Here is a 15,818-nt window from a genome sequence, read left to right on the forward strand (position 1 = left end):
GATTAAAGATAGTGGAACTACTCACTGAGTTAGGCTTCACAGACATAAGGAAACCGAATTACATAAACAAACATTGGTGTTCTTTGAGTTTTTGTTTACACAGTGTTGACAGTGCAGTGCCAAGTGTAATGACCATTGCAGTCTAACACTTCCATTACAATTTTCATTTTAAGCAATGAAGCAACTTAAGGTAGCAACAAATTTTATAATTTTATTACTGTATTTAATAAAATAAAGGGATAAATATCAAATTTATATATGAACTTTGGTTTAATGTACAATTTTGATACGTGGACTTTGCTTTTGTGCAACTATACACATGAAACTTTGATTTTAATTTAATTGTCCATATTAAAAAATATATACATTTATTTTCATACTATATTTAATACAGTTGTTTTTATATGTAATATATCAACGTAAAATGACATTAATTTAATAATATTATTAGTAATTTGTAAAAATTAAATCAAATTACAAATTTATGTATAAAAACGTACAAATCAAAATTTATATATAATATTAAACACTAAATCAATATTCATATATAATTTTAATATTTATCTTTAAAAATAAATAAAAAGGGTTGATGAACGGATAGACTCATGTTTAGCCGAAAGAATCTTTCGATTTTATTCATAAAATTTGTCAAACAAACGATTTTATTTTTTAAAACATCGTCGTCCTATAATCGTTTCGTATTTAATATTTTACATGACCAAAATGTCTAACATATGAATAAGATGCTACACGTGTAAATTTTTGCTTCACCAGTTACTTAAGGGATTCTTTTATATATTTTTTAAAATTATACTTAAATAACTTTTTTTTCTCATTAATTTAATTATAGATTCTAACAATATTTGTTTTTTACATAAACGCTTTAGCATATTCAAACACACGTCTTCTTCCATTGACAACAATATCCATACCAATTGAACTAATACTCAATCAACTACTTAAATAACTTCTAAATTCATTCAAAAATGCAATTTTCAAAAATTTGTAAAATTGATGCTTTTTTAACGTGTAATATTAATCACGGGTTTAAAATAATTTTTTAGTTCTCAATTTGATAATTAATTTATATTGAAATCCTTGAATTTAGAAATTATTTTCACATTAAAATTATAATTTCTTTTTCAAATTAATTTTTCATATTAAAATTAGAATTTTTTCATTCAAATTAATCCTTGATAGTTCATTGAATAAAATAAAATAAAATATTTAGACAAACAATTATAAAATTCAAGAATTAACTTACATTATAATATATATATGTATATTATTTAACCGTATACTTAGGAAATGAAGGGAGCTTTCACGCACCTCTATTTTTATAGATAATTATGATAAGTACATGATCAAATCTTATCTTAAAAATGTGATAATTATATACAAATCCTTAAAATTTCATTAAAATAATCCAAGTGTAAAGCAACATTGATGAAATTTATAATTTTATTACTAAATTTAATAAAAATAAATAAAGGGTTAATGAATGGTTAGATTCATGCTTTAGCCGAAAGAATCATTCGATTTTATTTTATAAATTTCACCAAACAAACGTAGTTATTTTTGGGTAGATTACGTAGGTTAAAAGGAAATTCTTGTAATTTCATCAATTATTTTTATTTAGTTATCAAAGTGTTAAATCTTTATAACGACTTGCGGTGTACACTACATCTTATTTATATCTTTATTTTGACCATTCAATATTTAAGTTGTTTTTATTTTAGTTACTTCATTAATAAGTATTGATCAGGAGTAAAAAGACATTAAGAATTAAAGTGAAAAAAGCAATATAAACTAAAATAATGTATAAAAAAAATTCATATTGTACCTGTTTACCCCATTGTCAAAAGTTCTAATTTTTTTTTTAATATTTAAAATTTCAATTTCAAAATATCAAAATCAATTAAATAAGTTGTTGAAAAAATTTTATCTCCTAGTGTTAGCCAATTTAATACTATAATATTAAAATTAATTAAATTAGTACAATGATAAATTTTTCTTATTGAAGACGTTTTCAAATAGTTTAATGGCCATTTTGTAACTTTTTGAAGTTGATTGACCAAAACGTAAACTTACTAATAGTTTAGTGCATTTAGGTGTAGTTTACCCTAAATTAAACCTATGTTAATTCATAAAAAAAAAAGAAAAAGAAAGTTGTCGTGCAATGGTACACTCTCAAGGGAATAATGTAGGTTCGAATTTTAGAGACAACATTGTTAGGAAGGCAGCCACGAATACTAAACATAAATGGTAAAACGGACATTTATAATATCAAAATAAAAATAAACTGTTTGTTGTTAAAGTAAAAGAAATAATTTGAGATTATTTTCCGGGGTCATGTCAATGGCCTATTAGCTCAGTTGGTTAGAGCGTCGTGCTAATAACGCGAAGGTCGCAGGTTCGAGACCTGCATGGGCCACTAGATCTCTTTTTATTTCGTTTCTAGAAACGGCGTCGTTTTCCATCCATTTGACCTCCTTCAATCATTTAACGGGGACAGTTTCGTGTACCTTATTTAGAGGTCCTTTCCTTTCTAAGGTCCACACACTGTTGCTCGCACGCAAATACTATTCATATTTAAATTTTTTTAAAACATTTTTCATCTTATTTTTTTATTTTTTATGGAAAAATAGAAAATAAAGCTTGAAAAATATTTATAGTCACAAAAATAACGAAATTTTAGCAAAAATTTCAAATTTAATAAATTTCTATTTAACATTTATTCTATTTCTTCTTACTTGAAAATCACAATGTAAAATTTAAAAATAGAGACAACAATAAATGAACTAATGTTTTTCTTTTTAAATATGCTAATTTATTTTTTTAAATAAAAATTTTGCACTATTCTTAATTGGGTCAATTTTGAGTATCTAATATTTAATTTAAGTAGTTGATGTCATCACATTAAACCCTAATTAAATATTTAATTCAAAATTACTCGACACGAATAGAACATAAAAAAAAATTAAAGGAAGAGGTTGTTAGATTTTGAGTGCTCAAATTTAAATTTTACCATGCACATATACTATGTATAAATTCTTCAGCAAATTATTTTAAATTTAAGTATCATCACATGTGATTCTGATTTGAATATATTTTAATTTCGTTATTTTAAATAAATTGTAAAAATAATATTAATGTAACTAAAATGCATGAATATTTCTTTTCTTGGGAGAAAAAATGCATGGATATCTTAAATCTATATCATTCTATTTGTTGATATATCAAAGTATCAAACTGTCAATTTGATGGTTGAAGCCAAGTTAGAGGTAGAGATGGCATGGCCACGGGAAAACTCTCCATATCACATGTGCTGCCTCTGTTGGGCTTTTGTTATGTTCCAGTAGTCATTAGGAGCCCAACTTGTAGCTTTGGACGGACTCCACTGTCTTTCATTTTGTATACTCTTTTTTTTTTAAATAATTTCATTATAAATTTTGATTATATCTATATTTTTTGGCAAACTATTTTAGAACTACTTATAGTGAGGATAATACGCTTCAGCGCACTCAAAACCACGTCCTACATTGATAACAATATTAATGTCAATTGAACTATCCTATTGTCTCCAATTATTGTGTTTACTCATGTGACACCCCTAGGCCACATCCGTCGTCGGAATAGGGTTTCAGAGCATTACCGATCAAACAGACATAATTTCAAATATTTCATATTATCAAAACAAGTCATCAAAGCATCATTTTAACCCAAATTATAAACATATCAAATCCAAATCAATTTTGCCTAGTTCATGAGCACTTAAACATAGAATTAAATTCACATGCACCTATCTAGATTTAGTTCAATTTATCATGCCATAATATGGCTTCAAAAACAAACACATATTTATATGTATAAAACCAACCAAAATTAAACTTATAACCTCATTTACAATCAAACCACAAAATGACTATTATTTAGACACCCTAAGTACATGCCGACACAAAGGATAAACATCACCACATTTGAGTTCGGGATTATTGTTGGATGTTGAATTGGCGATTGTATAATTTAAACATAGAATTAAATAATATATGTATTTTAACTTAAAATTTAGGATATTTCATCATTATCTAAAGAATATGACATAATTGCTTCTTTAGTCCTTTTAGTTTTTTTCTTTAATCTATAATTTAACTTTCACCTTTTATGCAATTTAGTCTTTTTACCTAATTACTCTTAATTCATGAAGATCCACCTAACCAAAACCTAATTAACCACACAACTAACTTCGTAAATATTTACGAGTCTAATTTACGAAATTAAAGTCTCAAAAATACATTTTCTGCCACGTATGACTATCAGTTATTACAACTCAAGCGTTCCTTTGTAAGTGACAATCCTTTATATTTATCTTTATCATGATAACAACTGGGCTCATATCTCATATGGTAATTGTTGTTAATAGTACATGAACCATATAAAAGTTTAGCATTTCATTGTCATTTAACCACAGCATTGAAAAAGAGCAACAGATGACCAAAAAAAAAAAAGGTGCACGTTGAAACATAACTATAGTCACGTTTCCAAGCTTACAAATTCCATCAGAAATGGAGCCCATCATCATCACTACTCACCACCAAGCAACCCAAGAAACCTACAAACACCATTAATGTTTATCACATATCAAATATTACACACACACAAAAAAACCCTCTCCCAAAGGCTTTTGGCTTTACCTACATCAAACGTTAGAGATCTGTCATTGTTAAACCTTTCTTTTTTTCTTTTCTTCTAAATTTCTTGAAATTGTATTGAAGATTCAGATTTTGGGTTACTTCCACGAAGAACACTCTTTGGGGAGAAACCAATAAAGCCGGAAGAGAGATTGCTGCTGCTGCCACTACTGCTAGTATTACTGTTATCAAGTTGCAGAGAAATGGAGAGGTTGGTGCCAGCATTTCCATGGCTGATAATACGACTACCACTACTGGTAGCTTGAGAAGCTTCCACAAGCTTTCTTGAACGCTGTCGGCCTCTATGCATGTGTCTCTCACAGTATTTATGGTCTGGGACTGCTTCTTTGCTGCACCTCCATTTCTTCCCATCCGTACGTCTACATCTTCCTGGCTCTGGATCAACCCCATTCTTATACTCCAAGTGCAATGGTCCAGAACCCAAATCTGAATCAACAACATCAAAGCAAAAACAAAAATCATTTCATCTAATCTATGAACCAAGAAAAAGAAGGGTGTTTAGTGTTTACAGTTAGAGTAGAGTTGATAAGGATTGGCATGGAGACCACCAAGAGAACCAGCAACACTTTTCCATATAGGGAGAAGGAGATGATTAGGGACAGGGAGACCAGCTTCCATGTACTTGTAGATAAGAGATTGAAGCTGCAGTTCTTGTAGTTGAAAAACAGTGAAGCCACACGATTTTGTGAACCCAGTTGGTCTATGATCAGATCCACGTCCAAGCTCAAGACCTAGCCCAATTGGAGGCGACCCTTCTCCACCACTCAACATATTACTCTCCATGTTTGTAAGTCCAATCCCTGCAAAAAAAGAAAATAAAAGGTTTACCAATGCATGATAGTCAAGAGAGAGAGAGTATAAAAAGAAGAGTGTACCGAAGTCTGCAAAACGGGCAATCTTGAGAGGTGTGTATTGAGGTTCCATTTCTTGATAATCAGTATGAGGGTCAAAAGCAGAGAAGAAGATGCAGTATGGACTGGCAACATACACTGGATTAACAGTAGTAAAAGGCCTAAAAGATTTACACACACTCTGAAAGTTGCAGCAGTAAGAATAGATTTTTTTTTTTCAGGTCAGAAAATTTTTTAGTTCCCTAACAGTTTAAATGAGGATGGGTGGGGGAGGTATCTTCTTAAATGGGTTTCACAAAAAAAAGAAAAAAAAAATTCTTACCGTGTTGTTTTAAAACCTGACAAATGCAGCAATGACAGCAAGCAAGCAAGGCACGCCCCAGTTGTCTTTCTATGAATCCTTTGTCTCTATGCAAAAACAAAGAGCGAGAGAGAAAGATTAAAGTGAGAGTGAAGTGTTCTGACATTGTCAGGAAACTCTGCAGGGTGTTTGCAGACACAAACGCGTCTGTCAGGTCATGAATCGTGACAACTAGAATCTGGGACCCCCATTATATGACAAAGGAGGACAGAGTTTTCTTTTTGGCCTGATTTGCTTATTTGCCACTTAGGAACAAGCAACAGTTTCATTTTCATTAAACAGCAGATATGCTTAAGTAGAAGACGTGAGTGAGTTAAATTTTGATGATATGAGCTGCTGGGAGGGAAGAGAGTGATGAATGAGTAGGATTTGGTCAACAGTTACGGTTTCGACTTGGATTTGATTACTTCATTCCTGGCGTACGCAAATTAAGAAGCCCAACTAAAAGATAACATTGAATTGGAGCTTTCAATACTCAAACTTCTAGGTGTTTTTTTTTTAGCATTGTTATACTTGTGTCAGCTGCCTATTGCTTTGCTTATTTGTTTAGATAATATACCAACGGTCAAAACTCAGTCAAAAACAAATTGTAAATGAAGTCGCCCGGACTCGAACCGGAGACCTTCAGTGTGCTGGACAGAAGTGATAACCAACTACACCATGACACCATTTCAAACTTAATTGTATTTTTGCTTTAAATCACCATTTTCATATTGTTTGGTTGTATTATATCTGCTTTCCCTGGGTAAAAGTATAATGGAAACCTTTATGTTAAAATATGGTCCGATTGCATTTTACCACCTCCACTCAAAATATGATCAAATTAGTCTTTTTATATTAGATTAAAAAGCAATTTAATCTTTTATGTTAAAATTTCCATTCATTTGTATTGTTAAAAATTAACGTAACTAAGAGAAAAAAATTTTAACTGCAAAAATGGATAATTTTTTTTAATAAAAAGACTAATTTACTTTTTGATCTAATGTATAAGGAGTAATTTACCCATTTTTGAGTGGAGAGAGCAAAATACAATGCAACTCCTAATATAATGGTTTCTTTAATACTTTTACCGTTTTGTTTGTTTTTCAAGCATTCTGCAAGAATTGGATTGCTTTTAGCATGGAGCAGAGACCCATTACTGTGCAACTTATCAAATGGAGAATTGGAAGGTTGTTTTTTGGTAACTTTGATGTGCAACAATTGGATTATAATTTCTTTTGTAGAAATGATCATATGAACGGATTTTTTCTTCAATTTTTTTGTTCATTATAGCTTAAGAGAGATTTTCTACAGACAGGATGGCTGTTAGAATAAAGCCTCAAGGTGAATTCTATATTATATATTGGAATGCCTGCACATAGATCAGCCAAGTGCTAAGAAAAGCCAAGTAAACCGCAAAGAGAGTTAAATTATACTTCATTTTCTGTCAAATTAAGACCATCTCAAATATGCACAAGGACTTTGACAAATGTTGGTGAGGCAAATTCATCTTTTGCTTAAGGTAACTTAATGACATTTACTTGAGCAGAATCAGAATATAAAATTGGTGAATTCACTCAAGGGTATGTCAAATACATACCTATATCTAACGCTCATCAATTATATCCAGTTATAGATGTGGAGTATCTTTGCTTTTCTAAACTCAAAATCAATACTTGATAATGAAGTTGCTTAAAAAATTTAAATGGTAATAATGTCTATCAGAAGATCAACAACAACAATAAGCAGAAAGGTTTGAGAGAAAAATCCATGAAAAGAATTAATATGGTCATTTCATGTGCCAAAGAAGTCCTACAAAGTGCATTTATATGAAATAGAAACATTGGAAAATCAGCCTGTTTGCTGCTGGAATTAAGGTAAATTTCTCCAAAAAAGGGGAGATACAGAATTGATACAAAGTTTAGAAAGTCGTTCAAATAAGAGGTACATACAGTTTCAATTTTCACATCCCTACCTTGTGCATTTTCAAAAGCTCCAATAAATCAGTTATTAGTAACAAAGAAATAAAGCAACAGAGATTAGGAACTAGTGAAAACCAACAGATGACGATAAGAATGGTTATTTTTGTAAAACAGCCTCTTACAATATTAGTAACCCCTTGCTGATTCTCAAGAATGCTAGCATAGAAAAAATTATCAAAAAGGAATATGGAATCGGGTTATCACAATTAGCAGATAAAAGGCTCCCTCCCCGACTGAAAACAGAAAGGAGAGGCCCTTAGAGCAGAGAAAAAGGTATACCGTCTCAGTAGTTCACGACTGATCCATTTATAGTGCAACATTTACATCACGATTGCTGTGGGAAACAACTTGCAAGTTTACTCTCATCAACCAAATCCAGGAGGCACATCAGGGTCATCATCACTGACATCACACGGATGCTTCTGATCAATATCTACAGAAAAGCCAGGTGGCACACAAACATCAACATCATCTTGTTCCTGCCCCTCCTGTGAGTGACTGGGCTCTTCCTTACAGTTCTTCAAAGCTCCATCATAAGGCCTAGGAAGCTGCTGTTTAGCCTTGTGAGATTGCTGACAGTGGCTGCTGTGACGATTATTTGACATAGAGAAACCTGGTGGTTCTTGTGGATCACCATCAGATAATGTCTCATCGACTCTTCTAGCTGTGGCCTTAATGGTACCATTACTCTCAGATTCCTTTTCAACATGTACCATTTCATGGACAGATGATTCACCTTTTTCTTTCCCTTGAGGTGTAGCTAATTTATCATAAACAGATTGTACCGTTTCTGTAATTTCAGTTCTCATGCTACCTTCCGAGCTTATTATTTCCCAGAGACTATCTGAAATCTGGCCCATCACTTTGTTCCTAATCATTATAAAAAATTAAAGTGTCAAATTAACATCAACATTATTGAGTACATGGAAACAACCAACAAGAACTTATAGCTGGTGAAGCATATGTGAAGATTAAGTGAAAAATCTAACATACTCTTGAATAGCTAACGGAACTCTGAGTTGATATTCTTCTCACAAACTGCTCCCAATTTATACTTATATTCGTATCTTATTATCCCCAATGCTGAAATTTTTAATAACCAGATTTCGCATAAATAAAACACACCATAAAGAAAGATGCAAGCATTTTATTCGGGAACACAATATGGATTCTTAATTTTCACTCTTATATGCATATATACACATATAAATGAAATTCTTAAGCTTAAAGTCATAAATAACTTTGACAACAAGGTCCACTTACCCAACCTCATCATGTATGGCATCTGATAGTTGCCTTACTTTCATGTTTTCAGCGCCAGGACGGTTAAGTGCTGCCGACTGCTTCACAGCTGAAATGATGTTGTTGCGTAATTCTTCCTGCAATTTATTGCTTTATTCAGAACATATTATAAAGGGACACTGTAAGAATGCCGCTATTTACTTCATATTCATTTAAAGTAATAAATATACGAAGGTTGCATTCGGCGAGTTCTTGAGTTGACAGAGTCATTCTTTGAATCCATTAGGAAAGAAAGCAAGTATAAAATACATAGCTCGAGCTGAACAACTGCTTTTATCTAAACAAGTTTAATCAAGCTGTTTGGCTTGTTTTCGAAAAGCATAGGCTGATAATCGATATACAATAATCACATTTGTCAACAATCTATAGCAGCAAAGCAGCTTAATCAAACATGGCCTTGAATTTGAAATTAAGAAATTATACCCAGATATAATAATCAAATTAAATTCCATGAAAATACCCAAAACTCAAAATCAAGACAAAACCCATTCAAGTAAACAATCACAGACAACAAGCATCCATGATTTCCAGGTTACCCAAAAGTTCAGCATTCTAAAACTTTTACCTTAATCCTAGAAAAAAATATATAGAAGCTAAAAAAAGTAGATAATATTGGTGATTAAAAAAAAGAAGAAGGAAGAACGTACGTTGTCCTTGAGCTTGCGGATGATTTTGAGACGGAGCTTGTCGAAATCACCATCGTCCTTGAGCTTTGCAATTACCTCTTCTTTCCTAATCTTCTTGTTTTCTTCTCCCATCGGTTGCTTTGCATTCAATCTGCTGGAAAAAAAATACCTTTCTCTTTTATGTTTCTATTAACAGGGAAAGGGGAAGAACGTTGTACTAAAATTTTGTGCGTTTTTAGGGTTTTACACGGATCAAGGAAGTTCAATTTGTTTCGAATTACAATTGGGATTTTGGTTTACGGCAGTCATGTGGTTTCATAATAAGCAATTATTAGCAGTAAAATTAAAAATTTAGACACTTTTTGGGAATTGCGAAATGGGATTTCTTTTCTGGATTAAACTGGGCCATTTCAGTTTAGACCCAGATGAAATGTATGGGTCATATTAGGCCTGAGCCATGGAAATATCTTTTGAATGTTTTGGGCTTTAGAGCAAAATGGCAATCCAGATTTTTCAGCTTCAATGTTTACAAGAATGCTACCGTCGAGGCATTGCTGTCACCACCGCTGGTCAAGTCTTCACCGAGGATGTTGCTGAATTTGCTGTTGGGCTTCTCCTCGATTTTCTCCGATGAATTTCAGCCAGTGATAGGTATGTCTGGTCCGGATCGTGGGTCGCAAAAGGAGCATACCCGCCAGGTATCAAGGTGATAACTTTTAGCCAGTGATTCATGGTTGCAGTGCAGTTGAATGGAAAGAGGATTGGGATCGTGGGGCTTGGGAGAATTGGTTCCGAAGTTGCATAAAGGCTGGTACCATTTGGTTGCAGCATTGCTTACTGCTCCAGAAGGGAGAAGGCAACCGTCCCATACCTTTACTATTCCACCGTCAATGAGCTTGCGTAAAACAGCAATGCCCTCATTCTATACTGTTCTTTGATGAAAGAAACTCACAATGGCGTAATGGAAGCATTGGGGAAGGTCCAGAAGGAAGCCAGGAAGGAGCATTGGAAGAGGGGGTTTGATCGATGAAAAGGAACTGGCGAAGTTTTTAGTGCAAGGGAGAGTGGGTGGAGCAGATCTTGATGTTTACGAAGATGAGCCCCACGTGCCGCCAGAGCTGTTTGCAATGGACAATATTGTTTTGGCTCCTCATGCGGCTGTTTACACCCCTGAATCCTTTGAAGCATTGCAAGAGCTGGTTATAGGGAACTTGAAGGCATTATTTTCTGATCAGCCCTTGATTTCACCAGCTCAACTTAAATGAAGCTGTCTTATAAAAATGATGATATCATAGTCAAGGTTAGATTTGTTTATTGCCCAAACTGCTTGGTTTTTTTTTTATCAATGAAAACGACGTGATTTAATATCCAAGTAATAATTATGAAAATCTATTTACATGCCGCCTCAATACCATCCCTCTCCTTCTCATTTTTGTGGTCCTCGCAGCAGTATCTTATTCCTTTAATTTAGCCATCTTTGCTTGTGTACCATTAGACCTATCCAAATAAACTTGCGAAGAATATGAACCGTAAAAGTTTCGGCTTTAGGGCTTTGGAGCTCCAAATGGCCACCGTTAAAGAAGAAGAGCTGCCGCTTGTCCTTGTGCACCGTCCACCCAACTTCCATTTTCCATTCAAACACCTTCTCCAAACCCACTTCCGTCTACTCGACCCGCTAGATTCAGACCCTCCCGAGTCGACTCATTCCTTCTTTTCCCGCTACGCTGCTTCTGTACGTGTCCTCCTCTGCGTGGACCCTACACCCATCACCCGCGACCTCCTCTCACTCCTCCAGCTTATCGTAGGCTCAAGCACTGGAGTTGATCATATTGACCTACAAGAGTGCCGCCCCCGGAGCATCGCTGTCACCAACGCCGGGAAGGCCTTTTCCCCTGACGTAGCTGACTTGGCCGTAGGCCTCCTTATCGATGTTCTCCGAAGAGTTTCCGCCGGTTTCGAGTACGTTCGGGCTGGGTTGTGGGCTCAGAATGGGGAATTCCCGCTTGGTTTCAAGGTTTGGTTTTTGATTCTTTGCTTGTTAAAGATTGTATTTCTTTTATTTCAAAAGGTGCTTGCTTACCATACTGAAAAAGAGTTTCTTTAGCAAGACTATGTTGTTTTTTGTGCATTTCTCGGTTAAACTCCGGTGCAATGTGATTACTAGAGCAAAGCAGAACTCTGGATAATCTCTCTAAACTAGAGTGAACTTTGTGTTCATTGTAGTATCCATGGCTGATGGACTTGCAAGCAGTTATGGGGCATAGTACGAAAGAATGCAACTACGTTTAAAACATGATAATGGATGCCGGTTACCTACCAGACATAAAATTGACAAATTAGTGCTTTAGATAATTCTCTTAAGACACCAAAAATGCCCTGTAGAATTGGCGTCTAGAGGGTTTCAAAGCTGTGCTACAAATTCTAGTTAGGTGGACTGGACTAGTAGAGTGTGTTGCCCACTAGATAACTTAATGGGAAAATCATGATGGTTCAGCTACTCTGCCATCCGATTTCTATCAGATGCTTTCTGTTTTCCATCTCGAATTATGTGGTGTAGTCTAAGCAATAAGCAGGGTTGGCCCGAAAAGTATAACTGAAATCCAGGTTAAGTTTTAATTTTAAGTGAATCATGGGAGAGTCATTGTTGCTGCACCATTTTGGTCATGGTTTTATGCTACATATTCATGTTTTCTGGAAACTAAATTATAAGGTTGCCTCATAAACATCAGTGCAGTTAGGAGGAAAACGAGTTGGAATAATGGGCTTGGGAAGCATTGGTGCTGAAATTGCGAAAAGGCTCGAGCCATTTGGCTGTGCTATTTCCTACAACTGAAGAAGGAAAAAGCCATCTGTTCCATTTCCATGGTTTAAAAATGTCTATGACCTTGCAGTCAATAATGATGTTCTAATTGTTTGCTGCACGCTGACAGAAGAATCTCGACACATAATTAGCAAGGATGTCATGACTGCCCTGGGAAAGGAAAGGGTAATAATAAATGTTGGACGTGGGGCTCTTATTGATGAGAAGGAATTGGTGCAACTTCTGGTCAGAGGTGAGCTTCGTGGTGCCGGTCTCGATGTGTTTGAGTACGAGCCCGATGTTCCCCAAGAGCTGTTTTTCTTGAAAAATGTTGTACTGTCTCCTCATTGTGCTGTTGCAACTCCTAAATGTTTCGATGCACTAGAGGAGTTGATGTAACACCTCTTACCCGAGACCATTGCTGGATTCAAGCATGAGGCATTACTTGACTTAATTTAAAAGTTCGGGGCATAAAAATTTACTTTCAAAATTAATTTCACCATTCACAATCAAGCTGTTCACCTGCGCAACAGTCACTAAATTAATTATAAATCAAGCTACAAAATTTGAAATTTAGATCCGTAAATTTTCCCTGAAACTAGACTCATATATATTTTTATCATAAAATTTTCAGAATTTTTGGTTCAGCCAATTAGTACAGTTTATTAGTTAAAGTCTCCCCTGTTTCAGTGACCGACTATCCTGACCTCTTGTCACTAAAATTTAATTATCTCTTTGTACAAACTTCATATGGTGCTTCCACTTATTTCTACTGAAAATATACTCATTAAGGAATCTATACATATAAATTATAACTCATAGTTCCTTTTGTACAATTTTTAATAAATTTCTAAAGTCAGAACAGGGGACTTCAAAATCATTCTGACCCTGTCTCACTAAAGTTAAAAGATCTAAAAGTATATAACTCTTTTGCTTACTCTATTTCTTTCATGTAAAAGTAGACTTATTCAGATTTAATTTCACATCTCACTCAGCTTCTAATTCAATTCCCACCATTTTTGATGATTTTTAAAAATTACATCAATGCTGCTATCCAAAAACTGTTTCATTGCAATTTTTAAAAAAAATTCAATATAACCCCTTTATAATTATCTAACCTTCCCTGCAAATTTCAAATCACAACCAATTCCAGTATTTCAACTACATCATTTAAATACTAATGAAGTTCAACCAATCAACCATTTCAAACTAAAAACATGTTTATTTCAATGTCTAACACAACCATCACATTCAAATTTACTTTGCATACTTAGTCATTCATTCTATTACTTTTTACTTCAATTCCCTATATATGCCATATAAATCCAAAAAGTTGTTTAACAAAATCTACCGGAATAAATCTGCATAGTGTGATTCTTGATGCAGACCCGATCCTCCGAACGTATATATATATCAATCTACAAGAAACAGTAAACACACAAGTAAGCTTATAGGCAGCTTAGTAAGTTCATAGGCACAAAACATAAATTTTACCAAACATTTATACACTTATACATTATACACCATTACTAAGTTTACCTGTCAACCACAATCTTTGGTGAGTTCCTTAGTATAAACTTACTACTACTTATTCTTTTACCATAATTCCTTTGGACCCATTTGTCACTTACCATTCTTGATCAAAATTAAGGAACGGTTACGAAAAATTGAGTACTTCACTTCCACTTTGCCATAGTATAACTATGGTCTTACGTATGATCACTTATCACTTGTCCCTGATCAGATAAGTGTAGCTAGGCTACCACTTATCACTTTGTCACTTAATCAGATAAGTGTAGCTAAAGCTACCACTTATCACTTTGTCACTTGATCAGATACGTGTCGCTAAAGCTACCACTTATCACTTTATCACTTGTCACTGATCAGAAGTACTCAAATCTAGCGTTTCGCTCAATTTGATCATTTATTCAGTTTTAGCATTTTTATTTTATTCTCATTTCATCAATAAATATATATTTCATCATACATTATATAATTCATGAAATTAACATTTAATCATTAAATTTCATCCATATGAACTTACCTGGGTTGATTTTCTAAATTTGTAAAAGTTCAGGGACTAATCAGCTACTTTTTCTTTTCCTCGACTTGCTTCGGGTTCTCGATCTAAAATGCAAATTTATTCATTCATCAGCATATAATTCTATTCTAATTCATTTAACAATTTCTGCCCTTAAATTTTCAAAATTACACTTTTACCTCAAACTTTATAGTTTTTACAATTTGGTCCCTACTCAATTAACCCCTCAATTGATCTAATTTTTCTCAATTAACACCTTTTCCAACTATTTTAGACTACTACATATCCTTTCATATTCAAAACCGCAACACCAAACCCTAATTCCCAACTTTTTTCACAATTAGGTCCCTAAAACAATTTCTATTAAAATTACTTAATAAAATCATCATATAACAAAATTAAAGCTTTAATTCCATGTTTATTCATCATAAAAATCCAGCACTCATCAATGGTAACTTTCAAAATCAGCCATGAAATCAATAACTAATGAAATAATTAGTTGGACCTAATTGTAAAAGTATTAAAATCACAAAAAATAGAAGAAGTAATCAAGAATTAAACTTACATGAGTCAAATATATGAAAAACCAGCTTATTTCAGACCTCCTATGGAGTTTTTTCTGATAAATTGTGAAGAGATCTCTAGATTTTTCACATTTGTCTTTGTTTTTATATATTTAATTTGTCAAGTTTCCAATTTTGCCTTTGTTTCTCCTTACTTTCTTGCTGATTTTTCTTACCCAACCGTCCAGCCCATATACTTTAGGCCTAATTGCCTTTTAAATCCCTCCTCACTAGTCACTTAAGCTATTTAATCACAATTTAACAGATTTTACACTACTTTCAATTTAGTCCTTTTTAGTTAATTGACTATCCAAACGTTAAAATTTTTCAACGAAACTTTAATATCAACTCAATGACACTCTATAAATATTTCTAAAGATACATATGGCTTGGTTTAAACTCTTTGAGGTCTCGATACCTCGTTTTCAATTTTAATTATTTTAATATTTATTCCTAGTACACTATTCACTATTTCAAAAATTTTCCTAATGTAACACCCCAAACCATTATCCTTCTCTAGAACAAGGTTATAGAGCATTACCAGAGTTTACAAATTATTTTTCAGACATTTCATTTCATCAAACATTCATATTTATAACCA

The 15,818-nt window shown here is 33.3% G+C and overlaps 3 protein-coding genes, 1 non-coding gene and 1 pseudogene across 6 annotated transcripts; 3 read left to right on the forward strand and 2 right to left on the reverse strand.

Annotated features, from left to right (window-relative positions):
• Nucleotides 1–2,360: 2,360 nt before the first annotated feature.
• TRNAI-AAU (transfer RNA isoleucine (anticodon AAU)) lies at nucleotides 2,361–2,434 on the forward strand. Its single transcript has one exon. It is a non-coding gene; the product is annotated as a tRNA-Ile (tRNA).
• A 2,002-nt stretch (nucleotides 2,435–4,436) lies between these two features.
• LOC107946980 (growth-regulating factor 10) lies at nucleotides 4,437–6,020 on the reverse strand. Of its 3 annotated transcripts, none has more exons than XR_001697035.2 (4): nucleotides 5,588–5,913; nucleotides 5,222–5,512; nucleotides 4,699–5,138; nucleotides 4,437–4,612 (listed from the first exon to the last, which is right to left on the reverse strand). XR_001697035.2 is itself a non-coding variant. In XM_016881497.2 (3 exons), exons 1-3 carry the CDS (start codon nucleotides 5,634–5,636, stop codon nucleotides 4,750–4,752), a joined length of 729 nt encoding a protein of 242 aa, XP_016736986.1. In that variant the 5' UTR covers nucleotides 5,637–6,020; the 3' UTR covers nucleotides 4,437–4,749. The 3 variants fall into 3 exon arrangements, 1 of the variants encoding a protein (XP_016736986.1); XR_001697034.2 differs by having other exon boundaries at nucleotides 4,695–5,138; XM_016881497.2 differs by having other exon boundaries at nucleotides 4,437–5,138; nucleotides 5,588–6,020.
• A 1,654-nt stretch (nucleotides 6,021–7,674) lies between these two features.
• Nucleotides 7,675–10,165, reverse strand: LOC107946982 (uncharacterized). The gene is made up of 3 exons (XM_016881498.2): nucleotides 9,835–10,165; nucleotides 9,149–9,264; nucleotides 7,675–8,755 (listed from the first exon to the last, which is right to left on the reverse strand). Exons 1-3 carry the CDS (start codon nucleotides 9,943–9,945, stop codon nucleotides 8,251–8,253), a joined length of 732 nt encoding a protein of 243 aa, XP_016736987.2. The 5' UTR covers nucleotides 9,946–10,165; the 3' UTR covers nucleotides 7,675–8,250.
• Nucleotides 10,166–10,247: 82 nt separating this feature from the next.
• Nucleotides 10,248–11,078, forward strand: LOC107944567 (uncharacterized). Its single transcript, XM_016878380.1, has 2 exons — nucleotides 10,248–10,511; nucleotides 10,782–11,078. The coding sequence occupies exons 1-2, from the start codon at nucleotides 10,248–10,250 to the stop codon at nucleotides 11,076–11,078; spliced, it is 561 nt and encodes a 186-aa protein (XP_016733869.1).
• Nucleotides 10,401–13,067, forward strand: LOC107946981 (glyoxylate/hydroxypyruvate reductase HPR3-like; annotated as a pseudogene).
• The last annotated feature ends 2,751 nt before the right edge of the window (nucleotides 13,068–15,818 follow it).

This window comes from Gossypium hirsutum, chromosome D12 (genome assembly GCF_007990345.1).
Source record: "Gossypium hirsutum isolate 1008001.06 chromosome D12, Gossypium_hirsutum_v2.1, whole genome shotgun sequence".
NCBI lineage: Eukaryota > Viridiplantae > Streptophyta > Magnoliopsida > Malvales > Malvaceae > Gossypium > Gossypium hirsutum.

What these genes read in the sequence shown, in the direction of transcription:
- LOC107946980 (XM_016881497.2), bottom strand. Translation starts at nt 5,636, where the DNA reads ATGGAACCTCAATACACACCTCTCAAGATTGCCCGTTTTGCAGACTTC. An exon ending in TGCCCGTTTTGCAGACTTCG is followed by an intron (nt 5,513 to 5,587) that starts GTACACTCTTCT and finishes CTTTTTTTGCAG; the next exon opens with GGATTGGACTTACAAACATG. An exon ending in TTATCAACTCTACTCTAACT is followed by an intron (nt 5,139 to 5,221) that starts GTAAACACTAAA and finishes TTGTTGATTCAG; the next exon opens with ATTTGGGTTCTGGACCATTG.
- LOC107946982 (XM_016881498.2), bottom strand. Translation starts at nt 9,945, where the DNA reads ATGGGAGAAGAAAACAAGAAGATTAGGAAAGAAGAGGTAATTGCAAAG. An exon ending in TCCGCAAGCTCAAGGACAAC is followed by an intron (nt 9,265 to 9,834) that starts GTACGTTCTTCC and finishes AATAAATTGCAG; the next exon opens with GAAGAATTACGCAACAACAT. An exon ending in GCCATACATGATGAGGTTGG is followed by an intron (nt 8,756 to 9,148) that starts GTAAGTGGACCT and finishes TATAATGATTAG; the next exon opens with GAACAAAGTGATGGGCCAGA.
- LOC107944567 (XM_016878380.1), top strand. Translation starts at nt 10,248, where the DNA reads ATGGGTCATATTAGGCCTGAGCCATGGAAATATCTTTTGAATGTTTTG. An exon ending in AAAAGGAGCATACCCGCCAG is followed by an intron (nt 10,512 to 10,781) that starts GTATCAAGGTGA and finishes GCGTAATGGAAG; the next exon opens with CATTGGGGAAGGTCCAGAAG.